We start from the raw sequence: 23,359 nt of genomic DNA, 5'->3' as shown, positions 1-23,359 counted from the left end.
TGAATAGCAGCTCAGTAAGACTGAAAAGATCCCACTTATGACTAATGTCATCATCGACCCAAAACAACCCCTCCTTCCTTTATGTATTTTACTTGAAAATACGTTTATAATAATTTAGTTGATAATGATTCAATTGTGGCAATATAAATCATCAGTGTAGACTTTGGCAGAATGATCAACAGTACGGTATAAGGCAATCAAAGCCAATATATATTTTTAAGTGTTCCAACTCCTATTTCAGGCATTATGAGAGAAAAATTATATCTCCAGCCAGAAGCTTCATTGGCTTTCATGGATATTTGATGACATGCTGTAATTTTGGCTTTCGGTGTTTTGTTTCATTTTTAAATTGCAAGGCTTATATCAATCGAACAAATACAGCCCAGTGAAATAATTTAGGTTGCAAAACTGCACAGTCTAGAGTCCATAAGATATTCCTGCCAATCACAGACTGTAAACAAGAATGGGATGGAGGAATTGGAAGTCTGTTACTCGGCTGGCAAGAAAGGGGAGGGGGGAGGAGGAGGGGGGAGGGACAAAGACATTAGGCCATTTCTTTGCTGAGTCACTTAACCACATACTGTAGGAATATGATACACTGTTTCATAGTAACACAATAACATAGCAATTATAGCCCCAGGCTCCATAACATTTATCTAGTTTAACCCTCATTCTGCTGTGTTCTATCACAGTCCTTCTGAGCTCAGACACCCTGGCTCCATTGTGGTGCAGGTGGAAACTGTTCTCATAATTGCCAAGTTCTCATCTCTCCTTCTGTGAGCACAGATTGGCCTCTCTGTCTTGTAAAAATGTCGTGCCTTCACTGTCAGATGAAGAGATGTCCCTCTTCACTTTACCCAGCCACCCTTTTAATAAATTGAATGGGTTAGTACAAACTTATTTAAACTCTAAGGGGTCCTTTAAAAAAGTGGCGGTAAGCCCGATGCGAACTTACCGTTCGCTAAAAGGGAAGTACTACCAAGCCAGCGGTAGTTCCCACCCCCAGTGTGCGTCATATCCGGCGCTACAAAAATATTTTAATTTTTGTAGCGCCGGTGTTTACCCAGCGGTAATAGCCCGGTTACTGCCAGGTTAATGCGGGAGCCCTTACCACCACCTCAATGGGTGGTGGTAAGTGCTAACCCCACGAAATGGCCGCGTGGCAAGTGCTTCACTTGCCACACAGCCATTTCCTGAAAACCCCCCCAAAGACCTGCCTTTTACCTGCTGCAGTAAAAGAGGGCCTCAGCATTCGCAAAAAACACGAGCTGACGCCAGTGCAGGCCCCCCTTTTGCCGCAGCTTTGAACAAGGGGCCCTAAATAAAATAAAGTGGACACCCTTAGATTTATTGTTTCCAAGGACAATTGGGAAGGCTTTGTAGCAGACCCGACTACTTATTCACAGGTGATACCTTCATAGAAATAGGATCACTGTCCAGCTAAGGGATCCTTTTACTAAGCTGTGGTAAAAAGTGGCCTTTCACCCTTGCATTGGTTTTTTCCTATGCACTAAGGCCGTTTTTACCACAGTTTACTAAAATGGCTCAATTTCCATTTTTTCAAATTAATGGCCATGCACTAATTTTGCCATTAGCGCATGGCCATTAAAAAAAAAAAAATCACCATGTGAGAATTTAGCAACACTTGTTTTGTAGATTAGCATGTCCACATTTGAAAATTACTGCAGGACAATATTTTAAGCTGTGGTAAACACTTACCACAGCTTAGTAAAAGGGCCCCTAAGTTATTGATCGCCAAAGATTTCAGTGGTTATAGCCATCATTTTCCTATGGACTATGACAATACAGACAGAGAGGGCACTACAGTATACAGTGGTGGAAATAAGTATTTGATCCCTTGCTGATTTTGTAAGTTTGCCCACTGACAAAGACATGAGCAGCCCATAATTGAAGGGTAGGTTATTGGTAACAGTGAGAGATAGCACATCACAAATTAAATCCGGAAAATCACATTGTGGAAAGTATATGAATTTATTTGCATTCTGCAGAGGGAAATAAGTATTTAATCCCTCTGGCAAACAAGACCTAATACTTGGTGGCAAAACCCTTGTTGGCAAGCACAGCGGTCAGACGTCTTCTGTAGTTGATGATGAGGTTTGCACACATGTCAGGAGGAATTTTGGTCCACTCCTCTTTGCAGATCATCTCTAAATCATTAAGAGTTCTGGGCTGTCGCTTGGCAACTCGCAGCTTCAGCTCCCTCCATAAGTTTTCAATGGGATTAAGGTCTGGTGACTGGCTAGGCCACTCCATGACCCTAATGTGCTTCTTCCTGAGCCACTCCTTTGTTGCCTTGGCTGTATGTTTTGGGTCATTGTCGTGCTGGAAGACCCAGCCACGACCCATTTTTAAGGCCCTGGCGGAGGGAAGGAGGTTGTCACTCAGAATTGTACGGTACATGGCCCCATCCATTCTCCCATTGATGCGGTGCAGTAGTCCTGTGCCCTTAGCAGAGAAACACCCCCAAAACATAACATTTCCACCTCCATGCTTGACAGTGGGGACGGTGTTCTTTGGGTCATAGGCAGCATTTCTCTTCCTCCAAACACGGCGAGTTGAGTTCATGCCAAAGAGCTCAATTTTTGTCTCATCTGACCACAGCACCTTCTCCCAATCACTCTCGGCATCATCCAGGTGTTCACTGGCAAACTTCAGACGGGCCGTCACATGTGCCTTCCGGAGCAGGGGGACCTTGCGGGCACTGCAGGATTGCAATCCGTTATGTCGTAATGTGTTACCAATGGTTTTCGTGGTGACAGTGGTCCCAGCTGCCTTGAGATCATTGACAAGTTCCCCCCTTGTAGTTGTAGGCTGATTTCTAACCTTCCTCATGATCAAGGATACCCCACGAGGTGAGATTTTGCGTGGAGCCCCAGATCTTTGTCGATTGACAGTCATTTTGTACTTCTTCCATTTTCTTACTATGGCACCAACAGTTGTCTCCTTCTCGCCCAGCGTCTTACTGATGGTTTTGTAGCCCATTCCAGCCTTGTGCAGGTGTATGATCTTGTCCCTGACATCCTTAGACAGCTCCTTGCTCTTGGCCATTTTGTAGAGGTTAGAGTCTGACTGATTCACTGAGTCTGTGGACAGGTGTCTTTCATACAGGTGACCATTGCCGACAGCTGTCTGTCATGCAGGTAACGAGTTGATTTGGAGCATCTACCTGGTCTGTAGGGGCCAGATCTCTTACTGGTTGGTGGGGGATCAAATACTTATTTCCCTCTGCAGAATGCAAATAAATTCATATACTTTCCACAATGTGATTTTCCGGATTTAATTTGTGATGTGCTATCTCTCACTGTTACCAATAACCTACCCTTCAATTATGGGCTGCTCATGTCTTTGTCAGTGGGCAAACTTACAAAATCAGCAAGGGATCAAATACTTATTTCCACCACTGTACAAGTAAACAAGTCCAAAGAAAAAAGCAACACTGGGCCTTCAGAACTAGGACAACAGGAGTATTTTATTGAACAATGACCTGACACGGGGCCGTGTTTCGGCGCTAACAAGGGCGCCTGCCTCAGGGGTCGATATGTTGCCGCAATAGCGTGCAGATAACAAAGCACGATTGCCTTGAATCACTGGGTTTGTGATGGCGAAAAAAGCGCTAATAGCACTCGCAATATCTCCTGTATTCTAATCCGGAAGGCGCTGAAGGGCGCTAACTCCGATTGAAGATAAATCCTCTATGGAAAAAAGGTAAAACCGAAAAAACAGGCAGGCGCCCTTGTTAGCGCCGAAACACGGCCCCGTGTCGGGTCATTGTTCAATAAAATACTCCTATGGACTATGATGCCATAAACTACAGAAGTGCCAACTTATCTACACAGCACAAAATATTATATATGTTACCAGTGGCATACCTAGGTTAGGTGCCACCCGGGGCAGGTCACCTTCCCCCCCCCCCCCCCAGCACATCACAACCCCCCCTTGGTGCATCAACCTCCTTCTCTTCTCGGCACATCACACCCCTCCTCCTCTTCCGAATCACATCATCCTCACCACCTGGGAGATGCACAGAGCAGTCATGCAGCTGTTGGCTCCACCGGGCCTCTGCCCCGCAACAGGAAGTAACATCAGAGGGGGCAGGAAACTGGTGGAGCCAACAGCCCTACGACTGCTCCATGCACCCTCTTGCTGCCTGTACCCGGGATGGACTGCCCCCACCTCCCCGCCCTTGTTACGCTACAGTATCTTGCTGAACATCCTGCTGAACTACTGGCAAAAGTTTTCGAATTCTCTATATAACAGTGGCCATCTCTGATCCTCAAGAGCCACACACGAGTCTGTTAATTAGGGATCTCAGCAATAACTCCCTTGGTTGACTAATTGCAGGTGCCATATGCACGCCTACATTTATAGAATATTGTCATATGTGTAAATGGCAACTTGCACTCAGCACTGTTCTCTCGTGTAGGCACACAACTTGCTTAGCGGCTCTTTTACTAAGCTGGTAAAAAGTGACCTGTGCTGGTGTGGGTGCATGAAATTGGCATGCGTTGGGCCTTTTATTACCGTGACAGGTAAAAAGGCCTTTTTAAAAATGGAAAACAGACAAAGCAGACACGTATATGAAAAACAATATTTAATGAATTAAAATCAAAATAAAATTAACAAGCCCGACACAGGCCGCTTGCTGTCTGATTACCACAGGAGTAGTGCGTGAGCCCTTACTGACAAGTACATAGTTGGCGGTAAGGTCTCAGGGAGTAAATAGCCGCACACTACTTTTAATAATGAATTAAAATCAAAATGAAATTAACAAGCCCGACACAGGCCGTGTTTCGCCCAACTGGGCTGCATCAGGGGCTAATATATCTCTCTCTGTATGATCATATAATTTCCACTTAAATATCTATTTGTTGAGTTATTGTGGTATATGTCGACTGACGGTTTTTTGAAAGATTTTTCTTTTTAAAGTGACATCTGATAAGGTGTGCTTTTCTACTGAGCAATTGTGAACTCAACAAATAGATATTTACTGTAAGTGGAAATTATATGATCATAAAGAGAGATATATATTAGCCCCTGATGCAGCCCAGTTGGGCGAAACACGGCCTGTGTCGGGCTTGTTAATTTCATTTTGATTTTAATTCATTATTAAAAGTAGTGTGCGGCTATTTACTCCCTGAGACCTTACCGCCAACTATGTACTTGTCAGTAAGGGCTCACGCACTACTCCTGTGGTAATCAGACAGCAAGCGGCAATGTAGCCACGATGCCAATTAGCGCTAGGAACACTCCCCACGGTAGAAAGTAGAAAATTATTTTCTACCACGGGAAACAGCACACGCCACCTTTGGAATTACTGCCGGGCGTCCACGCTTCCCTGGCGGTAGTGTCAAGTTGGTGCATGCTATTGCACGTTAGCCCAACTGCAGCTTAGTAAAAGGGCCCCTTAGTGCTTAATGTGCTAAGAAATAAAAATAAAAAATCAAATATCCATATGTCAAGTTTTAAGAATAAAAACCTTTTATGAAAATAACTACTTTACATTCTAAAGGGGAAAAAAAGATATTTATGCATGTTGGTGAGGATGTGGATGTGCAAGGGAAAGGGGGTGAAGGGCAGGGCCACCAAGAGGAGGGGTGGGGAGGTCAAAATTCCCCGGGCCCGGACTCCGAGGGGAGACCCGGTGCCAGCAAGCTTCTTCATGCTGCTTCTTTCTAGGTCTGTCCTCGCTTGCTCCTGCGTGCCATCCAGGACCCAGATGAATGCATTAGTATGATATTGTGTTAATGCAATCATCCGGGTCCTGATTTCTAGCATGGACAGGAGCAGGAGTGCACAGACCATAGGAGCAGGCACGCAGGAAGTGGTTTGCTGGTGCCAGGTCTGCTCCACCCCCCCCCCCCCCCCCCTTGAAGGCAAAGACAGAAAGGTAATTGGGCAGGTGGGCGGGAGTAGTGGTGTGAGTGGAGGGGGGTAGCTTGCGGTAGTCCAGTTCTGCCCGGGCTCGGCTATGTCACTCGGTGGCCCTGGTGAGGGAAGAGGGGGGGGGGAGGAATAAAGAAGGAGAAGTATAAAAAGGGCGGAAGGAAATAGAAGGGGGGGGGGAAGGGGAAGGAGAAAGGAAAAAATACACATGTGCTTCCTTATAGAAAATGTCTGCATTCTATTTCTTGATTTAGTTTATAACTTATTAACATTTTTCTATACTGCACAGACTGACTAGCAGAGCTTGGCAGTTTACAGGCTAAACAAATGATGGACAGGAGCTCCAATTTATATGACAGAAAAGGGCACCAATCACACTAGAAACGGCATATAATAGAAAAAAGGCAAAATAGAAAAATAACTATAATAGAACTAAAGTTACAAATTCAACAAAACAAACATAAGTAAAATAATAAAAGTAACAATGACTGCAGAGTGGTGCCCTGGACCTACCCATTGTTAAATGCCTGATGGGATAGCCGTATTTTATTTATTTAGGGGGTCTTTTACTAAGCCACGATAGCGTTTGTAGCTTGTGGTAGAAATCATTATGGGGCCCTTTTACTAAGCCAGGCCAAAAAGTGGCCTTCGGCAGTACAAGCGTGTCTTTTGGGCGCGTGCCTGGACGGTTTTTGCCGCATCCTAGAAAAAGGGTCTTTTTTAAGGGGCCGGAAAATGGACATGCGGTAAAATTTTAAAAAACCAGTGCTCGTCCATTTTCAGCCTGAGATTTTACCATTGATTTAGTGATAAGGTCTCATGTGCTACCCGGGCGAAAGGCATGCACCACTTGTCCACTGCCGTTTACCGCCGGGTAGGCATCATGTGGTTCTACTGAGTGTTTTTGATGCATGCCAAATTCAGAATTAACACCCATAGCACGTGGTAGCCGGGAGGTAATGCCAATTTGGCGCACGCTGGATGCACGTAGGCTCTTACACACTTTGTAAAAGGGCTTCTATGTTCCTATGGGTGTCTCGGCGTTTACTGCCAGCTGATTTCTACCGCGAGCTAAAAAAAACGCTATCACGGCATAGTAAAAAACTCCCTAAGTCCATAAGGCTGGGCAGTATTCAACTCAAAAATGAAGCACAGTTCAGTTTGTAATAAAATCTTATCTGTATCAGCCCTCCTGCTACCTGGTTGTTCTGACTTTTAAGACAAAAAAACTGTAAATCTCTTAAAGAGTGTCCTGCTGCAATCCAGTGTTGAACAAGATGTGCGCCGGTAATCTGACTGTTTATACAACTTCTGGGGCCCTTTTACCACTCTCTCTTCTGGAACTACTGCCAGCCCAGCACGGCCACCGGTGGTAGTCCCACCCCAAGCATGTACCATTTCCAGGGGAAAAAAAGAACCCCCCCCTGAAATGACTTGCGTGGTGCCCGGTTACTACTGGGTTAGTGCAGAAGCTCAGTGGGTGGCAGTAAGGATGCCCTGCCTCATGGCCATGTGTGTCTGGGGGCTTCAGTAAAAAGGTCCCTGGCACGTGGGAAAAACAGCCAGCGCAGGGCCCCTTTTCCCACAGCGTGGAAAAAAGGACCCCTCTGTGTCTATAATTCTGGTTTGCACCATATGTTTTGTCTTGCTTATGTATACCAAACTACAGGGGCAAAGAATGACATTAGCTTGTGCGGTATTACAATCAGAAGTGTGGAAAAGTCGGAAAACGTTTTTGGTTTGTGGATCTATGAAAGAAGCCATCAGTGAAGAATGGGGGGGGCGGGGGGGGGGGGGGCAGCCACCGCTAGCACAGGACCCCTTTTACCACAGCTTAGTAAAAGGGCGCCTTTGTGATTTTTTTCTAGTGTGCAGTAGTCTGGCTTGACTCACTTAAACAGGTCAGCATTTTTGTGTGACACAATACTTACGTATGTGTCAGAATCATGCTTTCCTTGTGCTTTTCATGTGGGTGTTTTTGTTTGTCAGCTTTATGGATAGAATGTGCTACTTTTGATTAGTTGCAGCTATCAATTTAAAACCTTTATGATTTAGTCTTAATTGGGTAATTTCTTTGTTATGATTTAGTTGAAAACATTTCTATTTATTTATTATCTCATTTATACCCCACATTTTCCCAACTATGTCAGGCCCAATGTGGCTTACATCACACTGCAAAGGCGGACACCAATACAGTAAATTAAGCAAATACATCATGTAACCTACATAAGAAATAAAGGAGAGAATGGGGAAGGAACGAAAGGAACAGGGAAATCAGGGGAGAGAAGGGAAGGGTGGATGTGTCCAAAATTGTCATTATATTGTTATGAATCAAGTAGTGGAGACACATGTTGAGTTCCTTTTAGACACTATTCATATGCATGTGTTTGTATGTATCTTTTATTTATGAGTTGGTATTTAATTCGTGCTAATGGTTTTCATATATGTTTATGCATTTTTTTGTCACATATTCATCATATATTTTATATCTTTTATATTGTTTAATTTTTAATATGTCATCTATGTGTATTTAAATATATTGTCTCTTATGCATTTTTATCCATACAACTTGCAACTCCTGATACAGGCATTGTTGCCAAAACACGGCCATGTCGAATCCTTGTAGTTTTGTACCATGCATTGTTGTAGACGAACACTGTATTTATAAATTAAAGATGAAGAATCTGATTGCCTGTTGATGAATGCAGCAACTATTTATGAAAGACTTTTTGCTATTGGATTGGCTTTTGCCGTTTTGGGTTGATTCCTCCCTTTTTTCCTTCACTGCTATAAGACTGAGGACCTGAATATCATGAGGGAAAGAGGAGGAAAATGTCCTGCATCCAACTCCATCGGGGACACAAAAGTGTTGAAACCCACAAACAGGGATAACACCATCCCCTGGATTCTGTACAGGTCGCCCAAAGTTGGGTGAGCAGTTTTGGGCATGGATTGCAGCTCCACATGCAAACTAATGAGCTAATCAATTATTAATAATAACAAACACATTACTTTTTAAATATGTTATTTATAACATGAGACCAGAACGCACAGGAACAGTCAGTATTATGGGGTACAATAAATAATATGCAAAGCAGAAGCACAAAACAAAGTATCTGAGTAATTTATAAAGATCAAACTTGGGTGAGTAGTATGGAGCATGACCCATATAACAAAATGCACTCCCATCTGATAGTTTTTTAAAGAGTATAAGAAACCTCCGTCATAGCAGCCATTCCTACTCTCACCATGCAAAGTTCACCATACTCACAAACAACCAAACAGACTATGCCTCAACCTTCCCTCCCTCCCCTCCCTCCCAGGAAGGCTTTAAGAGTCTGTACAGGTAGGAGAGGATACAAACCTATATAAATACTGTCACCACAGAGTTGTGTACTGTCGAATCTCAGGCTTGCTGTTCTTACAATAGGTGGAGATTTCATAGCAGGCCACCTCCAGCGTACGTTGACCCGGCTGGCTGCTGCAGATGCTTCCTCAGTTGCCAGTATTGTAAAATAGTTTGCTTTACCAAGAGTGTCACCATATAATTAAATCTACAATGTGGTAAAGAGATATGTTGGACTAATAATCCCCCCTTGGGCTCCCAGCAATAAGGTCTCATAATCCATTTCGATCTGGCCCGGCACCATCTGTTCCAAGAGTGCCAACGAAGTGCACCAAATATCCAATCTCAGACGTTCTAGAAAGTAATGGAGTCCCTTTGCTGGCCTTACACCTTTGGCACTGTCAGTCTCCCCACAGGCCACACCTCTCCCCCTGAGCCCAAGACCAATATCTTAAGCTGTGTTTCCTGTAAGTCCACTGACTTAACAAAGTCATAGAGAGCTGTAAAAAGTTCAAAAAAGCGTGGGTAATCGTACTCCATTCCCAGGTCTCCATTCCACAGCTGTATAAGGCAGTCTATCCCCAGGGGAGCAATTTAATTGGTAGGATCTACCCTACACTGTAGTCTATGACATGCATACTGTAGAAAAGAACCTGCTGGTCCTCAGCTCAGAGCCCTTTTCCTCTGTTGTCCCACTTCCTTAGGGATCTTTCCACTCAAAACCCGGCTCCCTGGGGAGACAGGCTGTTTCCAGCACCTTTCAATTTACAGCAAGGCTTTTACACCCAGTTCCAATTGCAGCAGGGCCTTTCCAAACCCAGCCCTAAATGTAGCCTGGCTTTTCAAACACAGTCTCAAAAAGTAGCAAGGCCTTTAAACACAGTTCCACTTGCAGCAAGGCTTTTCCAAACACAGCCCTAAATGTAGCCTGGCCTTCCAAACACAGTCTCAAAAAGTAGCAAGGCTTTTAAACACAGTTCCACTTGCAGCAGGGCTTTTCCAAACACAGCCCTAAATGTAGCCAGGCTTTTCAAATACAGTATCACAAAGTAGCAAGGCTTTTAAACACAGTTCCACTTGCAGCAGGGCCTTTCCAAACACAGCCCTAAATGTAGCCAGGCTTTTCAAACACAGTATCACACAGTATCACAAAGTAGCAAGGCTTTGCGCGGGCTCAAAGCCTCCGGGTCCCACCCTCTTGGTCAGCCTTTTCTCCTGACCTCCTCCCGCTTGACCCGGACAGCCCCCTATACCTCCTGCTCTGACTGAGTCAGAGCCAACAGCTCCATCGGTTCCTCAGGGACCTCCTCTGGCTCTCCTTGTTCCATCGCCTCTGGCTCCTCTCCTCCTCTCTCCTCTGGAGCCCAGTCCATTTTCTCCTCTCCTCTCCCCCCCTCCAGCTGATTCCCTTTTCCCTCATTAACCGGGTTCTGGGGTTGTTCTTTCTCCGCCCCTTTTTTCCACCACCACCTTTTCCACCAGGGTAGAGCTTCAGCTTTCTCCCTTTTTGGTTGGCCCCCTTTTGGAGCCTCTGGGAGGTGCACCCTATTTCTCCCCCTTACCAGGTGCTCTCCTGGGGCTTTCTGGGACTTGTAGTGTTCTACTCTTATGTCCCTTTTGGGCAGGATCGGAACCCCCACCGGGTCATCTTTCCCTTTTTGGTAGCTGGGGTTCCTCCCCACCCCCTTTCTTTCTCCAGACTCCTTACCATACTCCTTACAATACCTAAATTTCATAGCACACAACTCCAAAGGGGCATGGCCATGATAGGGGAATGGGTGAGTCAGGGGCATTCCCAGAAATTGGGCGTGATGTTATAGAATATCTGCATTTGAACATCTACCTGCCATCAACTGGGCGTAAGTTTTTACACCAGCCTTTGGTGGGCATAAATGCTCATATCCAAAGGTTGGTGCAAATTGCATGCTAAGCTAGTATTCTGTAAAGGTCATTCCATTCAGAGCGCTCTTTACAGAATACTAGCTTAGTGTGCATCATTTCAGTGCTTATCTTTGGGTTTTATTCACAGAATCTAGCTCTATGTATGCAACTTTTAGCTGATATATTTGCAGTTGGTAAGAAGGCAGGACTTGATGGTCTAGGAAGAATGGGGGTAGTTGTCATATGGACCAAAAAATCAGTAGTCTCAGTGCTTCTCCACCGCCCTCTCCTGGAGGCACACCTAGCTAGGTGGGTTTTCAGGATTACCACAATGAATATGCATGAGATAGGTTTCCATACAATGAGCCTCCTATATATGCTTATACATTGTGGTCATTCTGAGAACCCGACTGGCTAGATGTTCCTCCAGGAGAAGGTTGAGAAGCACTGGTGTAGTGTATTGTGATGTGTCTTGACTTCTGGGTTTACTTTTGCTCGATCTCATATCTGAGAGATGTTGGAGAAGGCTACAAGCCATGATCAGTGGCTAATGATACTAGGAGTTATCTCTCTGTCTAATCTCCTTTGTTACTATAAAATCCATTTTACTAGCTGTCTTTTGGGAGAAGGAATCAGAGAAATGCTGAAGTGATACACAGTACTGTCCTGCTCTGCCATAGGAAAAAGCCGACAACCATGAATGCATCCTCCAAGAATCCTCCAAAATCTCTCAACCAGTTATCAAGGTGGAAAACCACAGCAGCAAACAGCAAGAGGAAGAGGGAAACCTGGTAAGTCAAGTCTTCTTCATGCATACCAAGGTTAGAAAGCATGATCAGAGGATGGGGTAGCTGAAGCTTCCTTGCTGATAGGTGAATTGAGTGAAGGCCACTTTCCTTGGTCAGTGACAAAAGTATATGACTTAGATTTTTAACAGTAGTTAGGTGAGAAAAAAATTAAGCAGATAAATAGCAGAAAGTCACAACAGAGTAGAAGTGCTTATTACTTGCTCAATTGCCCTGTAGCAAGGAAGAACCCAAAACAATTGTAAACAAGGGGTTATAATAAACGAAGCCATACTTCTCTATATTTGCATATGATTTATTGTAAATAAGAAAATTTAGGAAAAAGCTGATATCACAGTGGTTCTCAACCCAGTTCTCGGGGCACACCCAGCCACAATTTATTTATTTATTTATTTATTTATTTGTTGCTTATATCCCACATTTTCCCACTCGTGCAGGCTCAATGTGGCTTACAGTAAATTAAATAAAAGTACAAACTTAAAGGTAATACAAGCATCTAACAGAGTGAACTAGATAGGGAAGGGGACAAGGATACATTAATCAACATTGCAAGTTGAGGGGTAAGTCTTAGCAAAGAGGAATGTCTTTAACAACTTCTTAAAAAGGCCGTGGTCTTCTTGAGTTTTGAGGTGATGAGGTAACATATTCCAGTGTTTGGGACTCCAGTAACGGAAGGACGAGGCAAAGAGTTTCTTGTACTTTACTCCCTTACAGTTCGGAAAGTGAAGATGGAGATAGGACCGAGCGGCAGGGTTGGCATTTCTAGGCGGAAGGTCAATCAAGGGGAGCATGTATTCCGGTGCAGTCCCATAGATGATTTTATGAGTTAGGGAGCAGATCTTAAAAGCAATTCGCTCATGTACAGGCAGCCAATGAAGTTTAAAGCGCAGGGGTTCGGCATGTTCAAAACGTCTTACTTTAAGGATGAGCCTCGCCGCAGTGTTCTGAGCCGTTTGGAACGTTTTCAATAAGGAAGCCTGACAACCCACGTAAATACCACTACAATAATCCAGGTGGGATAGGACCAGCCAGTGGACAAGGGTACGAAACAAGTCTCTTGGAAGGAGGTATCTGATGCGCCGAAGCCTCCACATTGCCTGGAACATTTTTTTGGTAACCAAGTGTACATGATCAGCCAGCTGGAGATGTGAGTCCAGGTGTATTCCTAAAAGTCTCATGCTATTGGCAATCGGGAGGGCCGAGCCCAGTACTGGAAGCATTGTGTCAGATACATGAGCGTACGTGGACGAGAGGATGAGACAGTGAGTTTTTTCCCTGTTGAGCCTGAATCGGAACACCTTGGCCCAGTGTTCTAAAGTGGTGAAACATGCATCTATGAGGTTGGCAACTTCTGATTATATTTGCATCCACTGTCCTCTTTGTATGCAAATCTACCTTATACATAATCATTGTGGATATCCTGAAAGTCTGACTGGTTGGGTATACATGCAGGACTGGGTTGAGCAGCACTGGCTTAGTCAACATAAGAGTAGCCATACTGAGTCAGACCAATGGTCCATCTAGCCCAGTATGCTGTTTCCAACAGTGGCCAAGCCAGGTCACAAGTACCTGACAGAAACCCAAATTTTGGCAACATTCCATACTACAAATCCCAGGGTAAGTAGTTGCTTTCCCATGTCTGTCTCAATATCAGACTATGGACTATTCCTCCAGGAACTTTTTAAAACCCAGATATGCTAACCGCTGTTACCACATCCTCCAGCAAAGAGTTCCAGAGCTTAACTATTTGTTGAGTGAAAAAATATTTCCTCCTATTTGTTTTAAAAGTATTTTTATGTAACTTACTCCAGTGTCCTCCGCTCAGGATTTTGTAGACTTCAATCATATCTCCCCTCATCCGTCTCTTTTCCAAGCTGACAAAATAAAACGTAGTATCTGGGAGATTAGAGAATAAGAATTAAACCTGTTTTACCTGAATGCAACTCAAGGTGAGTTACTTTCAGGTACAATAGGTGTTTCTGTCCCTGGAAGGCTCACAGTCTAATTTTTGTACCTGGAGCAATGGAGGGTTAAGTGACTTGCCCAAGATCACAATGAGTAGCAGTGGTGGGAATCGAACCTGGGCATCAAGCCAAGTGCTCTAACTAGTAGGCTACTCCTCCACTCTTAAGGGTTAGAATGGCATTGGGCAGTAGGCATGTGCATTCATTTTTGTAATGACAATCTCTATTTCATTAGAAAAGTGAGTAAAAAAAATACAGCCATACATTGTCACCTTTTGTTGTTATCTTACTGATATTGGATTCAATGTTCTATTTTATTATATTTAAATGTACATTTGTATGTTAGCATGTTTTAATAATTTAATTTAAAATTCATGGTTGAATTTGCTCATATGGCTGTTTCATCTTTATGGATTTTAATCCATTTGTATTATATTGCACGTTTTTAAATGTTCTAATTTTATAGACTCCTGAGGCAGGCACGATAGGCCGAAATGCGGTCTAAACTTTTAGAACCTTTGGAACAACGTCTGCCCATTTTTGAGTCACCTTTGCTGTGTTTGGTGTATACATGTTTAGGGTACCCATAATGAATATACATGATATAAATTTGCATACAGTAGAGGTAGTGCATGTATATTTAACTCATACCTATTCATTGCAAATATTCTGACCGGCTGGGTGTTTCCTGAGGGCTGGGTTTAGACCCCTTGCTGTTAACGAGTTGAACCCTATGGATCCTTTTTGCCTGGCTGCTTATTCTCGTCTGTTACAAATTTCAGCCTTGGTTTGCAAATGTTGTTGAACTACGTTCTAATGTACTAGGTTGTACTGTCAACCTGTTTGCAAATGTTGTTGAACTACGTTCTAATGTACTAGGTTGTGCTGTCAACCTTTAAAACCAAGTTTGTATAATCAATAACCATTTTTGTTACACAAGGTATGCATATTGAAAGTAAAAGAAGTGATGATATATATGTCTGGGTGTGGGGTAGAGGTGTGCATCCCCACCCCATCCCAAATCAGTTTGGATCCATCTGCACCCCGTCCGCAGTCAGTTTGGAAGCATCTGCACCCCATCCCCACCCATCTCCAGTCAGTATGGGTCCATTTGCACCCTATCCCCACCTGTCCTCAGTCAGTTTGGATCCATCCGCACCCGTTTCCAGTCAGTATGGATGCATCCGCACCCCATCTAAATTTAAAGCGGCCATGTTTAAAAATAAGTACATATGTATTGCCTTACTGGGAAAGACCAAAGGTCCATCGAGCCCAGCATCCTGTTTCCAACAGTGGCCAATCCAGGTCACAAATACCCAGCAAGATCCCAAAAATGTAGAAAACATTTTATACTGCTTATCCCAGAAATAGTGGATTTTCCCCAAGTCCATTTAATAACAGTCTATGGACATTGGCATCTGTTACTTGCATCTAAATATAAGCATCCAGAAAAAAAATTAAAAACACATATTTAGGCTGCAGAAAACAGACACCAATGTGTGCTTTGCGTTCGGGTTTTACCGGGCACATGTGCACAGGAGCTGAGCTTACCACTGAACTCTTCAGCGCATGCGCCAAGTACAATTTTCCCATCGAACTCCCTAATGCTCAAAGCTACAAGCAAGCCTCTATTTGCATCTCATTAGCTTTGAGCATTAGGGCTTTGTTCTTCTGCGCTGTTCTGGCGGTATTTTTATGGCGCTATTCCAAATAGTGCACAAACAATATATATTTGATTACTATTATATCAACTTTAATTATTGAAATAAAAAAAGGTATCTTCAGACCTTCAGAGGCAATACTCCGTTTATTTGCGGTACTCTGCTATCCATTTATCAAGTGGCAATTAATCCCACTTTGCCGCTTGATAAATGGATAGCGGAGTACCGCCTCTGAAGGTCTGAAGATAGCTTTATATTTCAATAATTAAAGTTGATATAATAGTAATCAAATATATATTGTTTGTGCATGATTGCATATAGTATTGATTACTGAAGAGATATTTATAGTGGTCAACTGTTTGGCTATTCAAAATAGTGCTAGAGTTTTGATCATCAGCCCCCCAGAATGGAAAATCCATAGTGTGCAACTGCAGTGGGGCATGGACACAAGAGGGGCATGGGCAGATTAGGAGCATGCCTCCTACTGCTACTACTAATCATTTCTATAGTGCTACTAGACGTACATAGCGTTGTACACATTACATGCAGGTACTTTCTCTGTCCCTAGAGGGCTCACAATCTAAGTTTTCTGTACCTGGGGCAATGGAGGGTTAAGTGATTTTCCCAAGGTCACAAGGAGCTGCAGTGGGAATTGAACCCAGGTTGCCAGGATCAAAGCCCACTGCAGCAATGACCAGGCCGCTCCTCCACTTACGCACACAGGTTGTGGAATGCTATCAGTTATGCTAGCAGCTAATGTTAGGCATGCAAATTTACATGTAATTGTGAATATAGAATTCACACATTGAAGGGAATTCAGTAAATGATGTTCAAAATTCCATGTCCAAAAACATCTGCGCTAAGCGCAATTCTGTAAAGATTGCATGCGCTGTATAGAATCACGCTTAGGTGTGGATGCACGCCTAACTGTTGGGTGTGGGGCTTATACCTGCTAAAAAGCAGGTGTAAATGCTGGCACCTAACTTGGCTGAGCATCGACCTAATTCTATACTTGCACGCAACTTGTGGGAATGCCTCCGACACGCCCACTTTTTGTTTTTGTTTTGTTACATTTGTACCCCGCGCTTTCCCACTCATGGCAGGCTCAATGCGGCTTTTCAGATGCGTGCTATGGAAATTGTGTGTGGATCATTACAGAATAAGCACATAATGGAGTGGAGGAGTGGCCTAGTGGTTAGACCTCCAGTCTTGCAATCCAGAGGTGGCCAGTTCAAATCCCTCTGCTATTCCCTGTGATCTTGGGCAAGTCACTTAACCCTCCATTGCCTCAGGTACAAGGGACAGTAGGGACAGTGTACGTACCTGAATGTAACTCACCTTGAGCTACTACTGAAAAAAAGGTGTGAGCAAAATCTAAATAAATAGCAAGGTGCAGTTGCCAATCAAAGCCAATTAACTGCAATAATTGGTTGTTAGCAATCAATTATTGCTAGTTAAGGGCTCATTAATCAATTTAGTTGTGCGCACATCTTGGGCACACACCCAGAATTAATCACAGGGATTTACGTGCATCATCCCAGTGCCTAACTTTAGGCGGTCTGTAGAGAATTACCCCCTCAGTACATAAAGGAAATTACCGCTCACAGCAGCAGCCCCACAGTAATTCCCTCCCCCAGCACATGCCATTTCTGGCCCTGCAAAAATATTTCAATTTTTGTAGCACCAGTATGTACCTGGTGATAATTGGGTAGTGCTGTGCACTGCTCGGTTACTGCCAGGTGAGCACAGGAGCCCTTACCGACACTTCAAGGGGTGGTAGTAAGTGCTTCCCCCTGAAATGGCCATACAGCAAGTGTTTCACTCGCCACATGGCTATTTCTTGAAAAAAAACAAAGTCCTGCCTTTTACCCGCTGTGGTAAAAGGGGTCTCGGCGCACATCAAAAACACGTGCCGAAGCCAGCACAGGTCCCTTTTTGCCACAGCTTCATAAAAGGACCCCAAAATCAGCTACAACATTAAAATTAAAGTGCACAAGCCTGTGACAACAAACCTGTTTTCACACACACAAAGAGTAAAAAAAAAATTGTTTTGTTTCTGTGTTTCACTGGTAATTAATAGAAATAAATCAAAACAGAAAAGAAAATAAGATGATACCTTCTCTATTGGACTAACTTAATACATATTTTGATTAGCTTTTGAAGGTAACCCTTCTTCTCCAGAAAGTAAAGAAAATGAAGGGGGGGGGGGGGGGGGGGGAGGAATCATACATGACACGAAGCAAAATGAAATGAAAAATTTTCCCTTGCATGCCTCTAGTTCTGGAGTAATCTTTTCTGGCAAAACGGTTATTTTTGTACGTGACCCAAAGTGCTTTTCCTGAGAAAATGAGCTGCACTATCATAAATTGAGAGGATGTATCAAAAGACATGAAAAGTACCGGAAGCTTCACTTGATAACTTCTGAGAAAGCAGCTGAAGGAAACATTGCGGCGGAAAACAATAAGTACAGAAGTAATAGTTGTCCGTAATGGGTTTTTTTTATAATTATTGAATTCACATTAGCCAGTCAAAACGTAATTACTGCCCCAAGATCAGACTAATGCACTAGTGACTGTGTATCTGGGATGAGCTTCCGATATTTTAATGAAAACTTGAACTAGCCACGGTTAGCTAGAAAATGACTGAATGACGTTTTGACCTCTATCAATCACTGTCACAAAATTAATGTGTTGAAATGATGAACTGAATTATTTTGCTTATTTTCTGAACGTTGCATTTATAGAAATGCAGTAGATGACAGCAGATAAAGACTGAAATTGCCCATCCAGTTTGCCCAGTGAAGTGATTAGGGCTGCAACTTCCACTCGGTACAGGTTACCCCCTTGATTAGGATTTTAAATGATGTTCCATGCAAATAACACCATCACATCCCATCATACCCCATGCCTTCCTAAGAAGTACGAAAGTTGTTTTACAGTTTTATGCTGAGGTGCTCTTGCTTTCCATCATCTTGCTGTTTTAGGGATCCTCTGTGTATATCTCATTCCTGTTTGAATTGTCTCCACCTACCTCTCCAGGAGGGTATTGCAGGCATACACCACCCTTTCCTTGAAAAAAATGTTTTCTGAAGTTAAACTTGTATCTACATCATTGCAGCATTTAAATGTCTGTATCATAACTTCTTTCTCCGTCCTCTCCTTAAGGGTATATATGTTTAAGTCTTCTAGTTCTTCTCGTATGTCTTCTGGTGGACACCTTAACCAACTTGGTTACATAGCATCAGCCACCAAAACTGAACACAGTATTCCAGATGAAGCCTCACCAAAGACCTGTACAAGGGCATTATCACCTCCTTTTTTTCTGCTGGTTATGCCTCTTTATGTAGCACAAATGACAATCCAAAAGTGGTCACAAATGATATAAAGGGAACCAATCAATCATAAATGTGTCCAAAAATAAAGGTTCTTTATGAAAAAAGACTTAAATTTTTTGTGGATCATCAGAATAGCGGGTCTGTATCACAAGTGTATAATAACACTCATGCAACTCATTTAAACTCCTCATCGGTCCCTTTTTTAAATATATTCTGATAAGAGATTTTTTTCATAAATGGGGCCAAAGCTTGATTGAAATCCCTGAAGCAGCTATATCTGCATAACGAAACATAGCAAGGTGCTTGAGTGTTATTTTACACTTGTGATATAGAGGTCATCTGCTATTCTGATGGTCTACAAAATATGTAAGTCTTTTTTTCATAAGGAACCTTTATGAGGACATCTTTGTGTAGCACAGGATTTCTCTGGCTTTGGTCCTTCCTTGTCACATTGTTTCACCACTTGAGATCATCAGACACTGTCACCGTGAGTCTCTTTCATTGTCTGTACACTTCAGCTTCTTGTCCCCTATTCATATAGCTTCTTTGGTTTTCTGCACCCCAAATGCATCACTTCACTGTTGTACAGTAAAGCTCAATTGCCAAGCATTTAACCATGCCTTCCAGTTTTTGTAAATCACTTTCCATCTTGTCTGATTTATCTGAGATATCCATTCCGTTGCAGATCTTCATAGTATCTGCAAAAAGGCAATATTGCTCAGTTCAGAATCAATCCCTGACACCTTCCACTACTCACCTTTTTCTCCTCTGAGTGAACTCTTGCATGTATAAATCAGGTTATAATCTAATTCTCCCTTTTGGGACCCACCCACAAGCTACGCAGTTTCTTTGCATGCTTCCTTATGGAGAAGAGTAACCAACAAGGGCTTTGCTGACTCCAAGTAGACCACATCTCTGCTTGCCTTCTGTCTGGTTCTTTAGTCGCCCAGTTGAAGAAATCAATCAGATTTGTTTGGCATAATCTATTTATGGTAAAAAAAATATGTTCTTTTACATTTTGCATCCTACTATATTATAGAGTTTATTTATTTATTTATTTATTTATTTATTTATTTATTTTATTTATTTATTTATTACATTTGTATCCCACATTTTCCCACCTCTTTGCAGGCTCAATGTGGCTTACAATATATCATGAATAGTGGAAATATATAAGAAAGCATACATTTAGTATAATAGAGGGGTCTTGGGTACCATGATAATGATAGAACATAATAGTAGATTAACAAATAGAACAAGTAAAAAGGCAGTTCTGAATATATGTATAGGAGTTCATATTTGTTGGTCTTTGTGGTATGCTTTGCTAAAGAGATGGGTCTTCAGTATTTTGCGGAAGTTAGTTAGTTAGTTCATACATCGTTTTAAAGTTGCGCGGCAGCGCGTTCCAGAATTGGAGTTTCCGCCAATGATATCTCTATTTCTTTTCCCGCCTCCAAGACAAGGCTTACAAGCCTGAAGTTCCACTTTTTCTCCATTGCCGCTCTTTCTCAATCCCATGGAATCTCTTCTATCTCCTTTTTTAAAATGTGTTATGCATTTTTTGTGATCTGCCATGATCTGAATAAGCCTGGCGGTACGTCAAATTTTAAATAAACCATAAATCATAATTAAACACATCCTTTAGCAAGTTTGCCAGGATGTCTCTGAGCTCCCACAGTTTCTTGAGATCTATCACTCTGGTCTTATGAGATATTAAGACTTATTGTACCAGAATCATGGAAGATCAACCTACTGAATATGCACAGAGCGCATTTACATCGGGCAATAACATAATAGACTAGAAACATCCCTATGAGAGTGTGTTCCTGTAATGAAAAGAACATAATCATCATGCAGTTGAGACCAATGGTCCATCGAGCCCAGTGTCTTGTCTCCAACCATGGCTATACCGGGTCATTTGGAAGTACCAATCTCAGTCCATGAGCTGGCATTAGGGATGGGCATTCAATTGCAATGATATGGGAAATGTCAACAAGATATCCCTTGCTGTTGTATGTCATTAGCAAACAAAAATGGACAGAAAAGCATGAAATTGATGGTTTATCGTTTACCAATGATAACGCACGATCTTTCGAAAGAGTGTGCACTGTTTGCAAAGAGGGCACCCATCGCACACACATACACCACTGTGCAGGCACACGTACCCCCTAATTCTATAAAAGTTGCCAAAAATTGCATACACAATTTAATTGAATAATGAGCCAATCGGTGCTTTTTAACAAGCAATAATTTGCCCTAATTAGATGTGATTGAAACTTATGCATGTAAATTTAGGAACGGGATCCATGCTTAAATTTTACACATGAGTAAAAAAATGCAAAAAGGAGTGTGGAATGGGGGTGTTTTGTTATAGAATAATGAGGATATGTACCTAATTTAGGCGCATACATTTACACCATGTTTCAGTCGGTGCAAATAGCTGTGCCTAAAGATAGACGCGAGTCCCGGGCTTAAGTGCCATTCTGTAAACCACTCCTAACTTTAAAGTGCAGCTTATAGAATAGCACTTTTTTCGGCACCAATTTTTTTTACGCCATATGTAGAATTCACTCTATAGTGCGCATTCTCTCCAAAGAGTGCACAATCGGTGACTTTGCTCCATTGACAAAAAAAAATGGCCAAACAAATCCGAATAAAATAAACATTCCCGGAAACAATATGAAATCATACCACAAGGTGTGCGGAGTCCTCCACCTGTGTTTCCGGCTGGCAGGGGTGGCGAATTAATATCACATTTTCAATCATGAGACAGGTCCCTTGGGTATCTTACAGAACATTCCTGCCCCTTGTGATTAAGAATGCAATATTGATGTACCATCCCTTACGACAGAAATGTGGACGCAAACTCCCAAATAGCTTAGAGAGAAAACCACTTTCATCCATAAAGATTTTCCTTAGCCTTCTTTATTTCCATATTCATAATAATAACTTGAATATATATAGCTAAACTACATAGAATACAATGGCCTCTGTCACTGTTAGTAATTGTCTGCTGATTTTCCTTCTAAGGGATCCTTTTACTAAGCTGTACTAATTTATTTATTTAAAAAAAATTATATTCTGCTCTATCGCCAGAGGTTGTAGCCGGATCACATCATCGCATACACAGTTGTAAAATCAATTAAAAAAAAACTCATTACGTACATGGATTTGTATACAAAGTGCCATGCAACCCATAGGCATATAATAGAATATGCAGCATTTAGCGTGCATTAATCGTTAGCATGCACTAAATCTGTTAGCACGCCTTAATAAAAGGACCCCTAAGCTCTTCCTTTCACGAGGTAACATTTCCTGTTTTTACTCTGCCACTTGTCTCCTCTCTACCCTGTTTGTCTTCAAACGTGTAGAACTGAAATGTCTTTTATTTCATTTGGTGTTGCCATAGTGCTGATAGATTCCTTTTCTCTTCTAATTTCTGAACTTACGAAGCCAAACCACAAACAGACAAGATTTCAAAAGTGGAATAAGTTGACCAGCACCATCAATTTTGGGAGACAAGTCTGGAGTTCAGCCAAGCAGCGTTCAGCACTGCCTCCCCTCCCACATCTTTCTGCTGACATATGGTGCCTACTCCTGTTACAGGCTGCAAAAGGGAGAAAATAGGATAGATTTCAATTAAGTGCACTGCCAGAATTGTTTTATTGCTCACATATTTGAGGTGGGCGAGAGGCTGAGCTGGTGATGGGGGAGGAAGAGCGAGATGCTATTATTGCTGGTTAAGGGAACGGAAGAGGGTTAAATGCCATCTTTGTGGCCAAGTCGAATTTAGAAACGACACTGTGGAGGATCCTCTCTGCAGACAGTTCTCTGCCTTTACTTTTGCAGGAACAGGTTGGTCCTGGTTATATCTATTTTGCAATCATGCACGCTGTGTAGCTTTGGTTTTCTCATGAAGAGTAAGCAGAAGTGCAGAGGGGCAAAATCCAGGACCAGTGGCTTAGCCACAGGTGGGCCTGGGTGGGCCGGGGCCCACCCAATTAGAGCTCAGGCCCACCCAACAGTAGCACATGTTTAGCAGTAGCTGATGGGAATTCCAAGCTCTACCAGCTGAAGACTTCCCCCTGATGGTAATGAATATGGTGTGCTCCACATTACTGGCACCTGTGAATGCTCAGTTTTCAGCGCATGCCTGCTGCAGACTGCCAAGGTGGAGAGAAACATTTTCCCACCAGCTTGGATATTTTTGGGGGGAGGGGGAGAACACTTGGTGCCCACCCACTTCTTGCCTAGGCCCACCCAAAATCTGCTGTCTGGCTACGCCCCTGTCCAGGACTAATTCAAATTGTCTTCTGGGGGTCTTTTACTACAGCTTAGCTTAAGTTATCCCTGAGGCATTTTCAAAACGAAAGATGAACGACCATCGTTTCGAAAACACGGGCTTCCCTACCCCTGTATTTCGCCGTTTTGCAAGGATGTCCAAATCAGAACTTGGACGTTCC

At 42.8% G+C, this 23,359-nt stretch overlaps 1 protein-coding gene across 1 annotated transcript in view; it reads left to right on the top strand.

Moving 5' to 3' along the window:
- RIMBP2 (RIMS binding protein 2) overlaps positions 1-23,359 on the top strand; it is a 592,869-nt gene that overhangs the window by 30,931 nt on the left and 538,579 nt on the right. Inside the window, exon 2 of the mRNA XM_030219259.1 lies at positions 11,812-11,922. Within this exon, the coding sequence (XP_030075119.1) occupies positions 11,812-11,922 (111 nt within the window). The remainder of the gene's footprint in view (positions 1-11,811; positions 11,923-23,359) is intronic.

This window comes from Microcaecilia unicolor, chromosome 11 (assembly GCF_901765095.1).
Source record: "Microcaecilia unicolor chromosome 11, aMicUni1.1, whole genome shotgun sequence".
Lineage (NCBI taxonomy): Eukaryota > Metazoa > Chordata > Amphibia > Gymnophiona > Siphonopidae > Microcaecilia > Microcaecilia unicolor.
The sequence above is the reverse complement of the archived record's forward strand: the minus strand, read 5'-3'. Positions and strand labels throughout refer to the sequence as shown.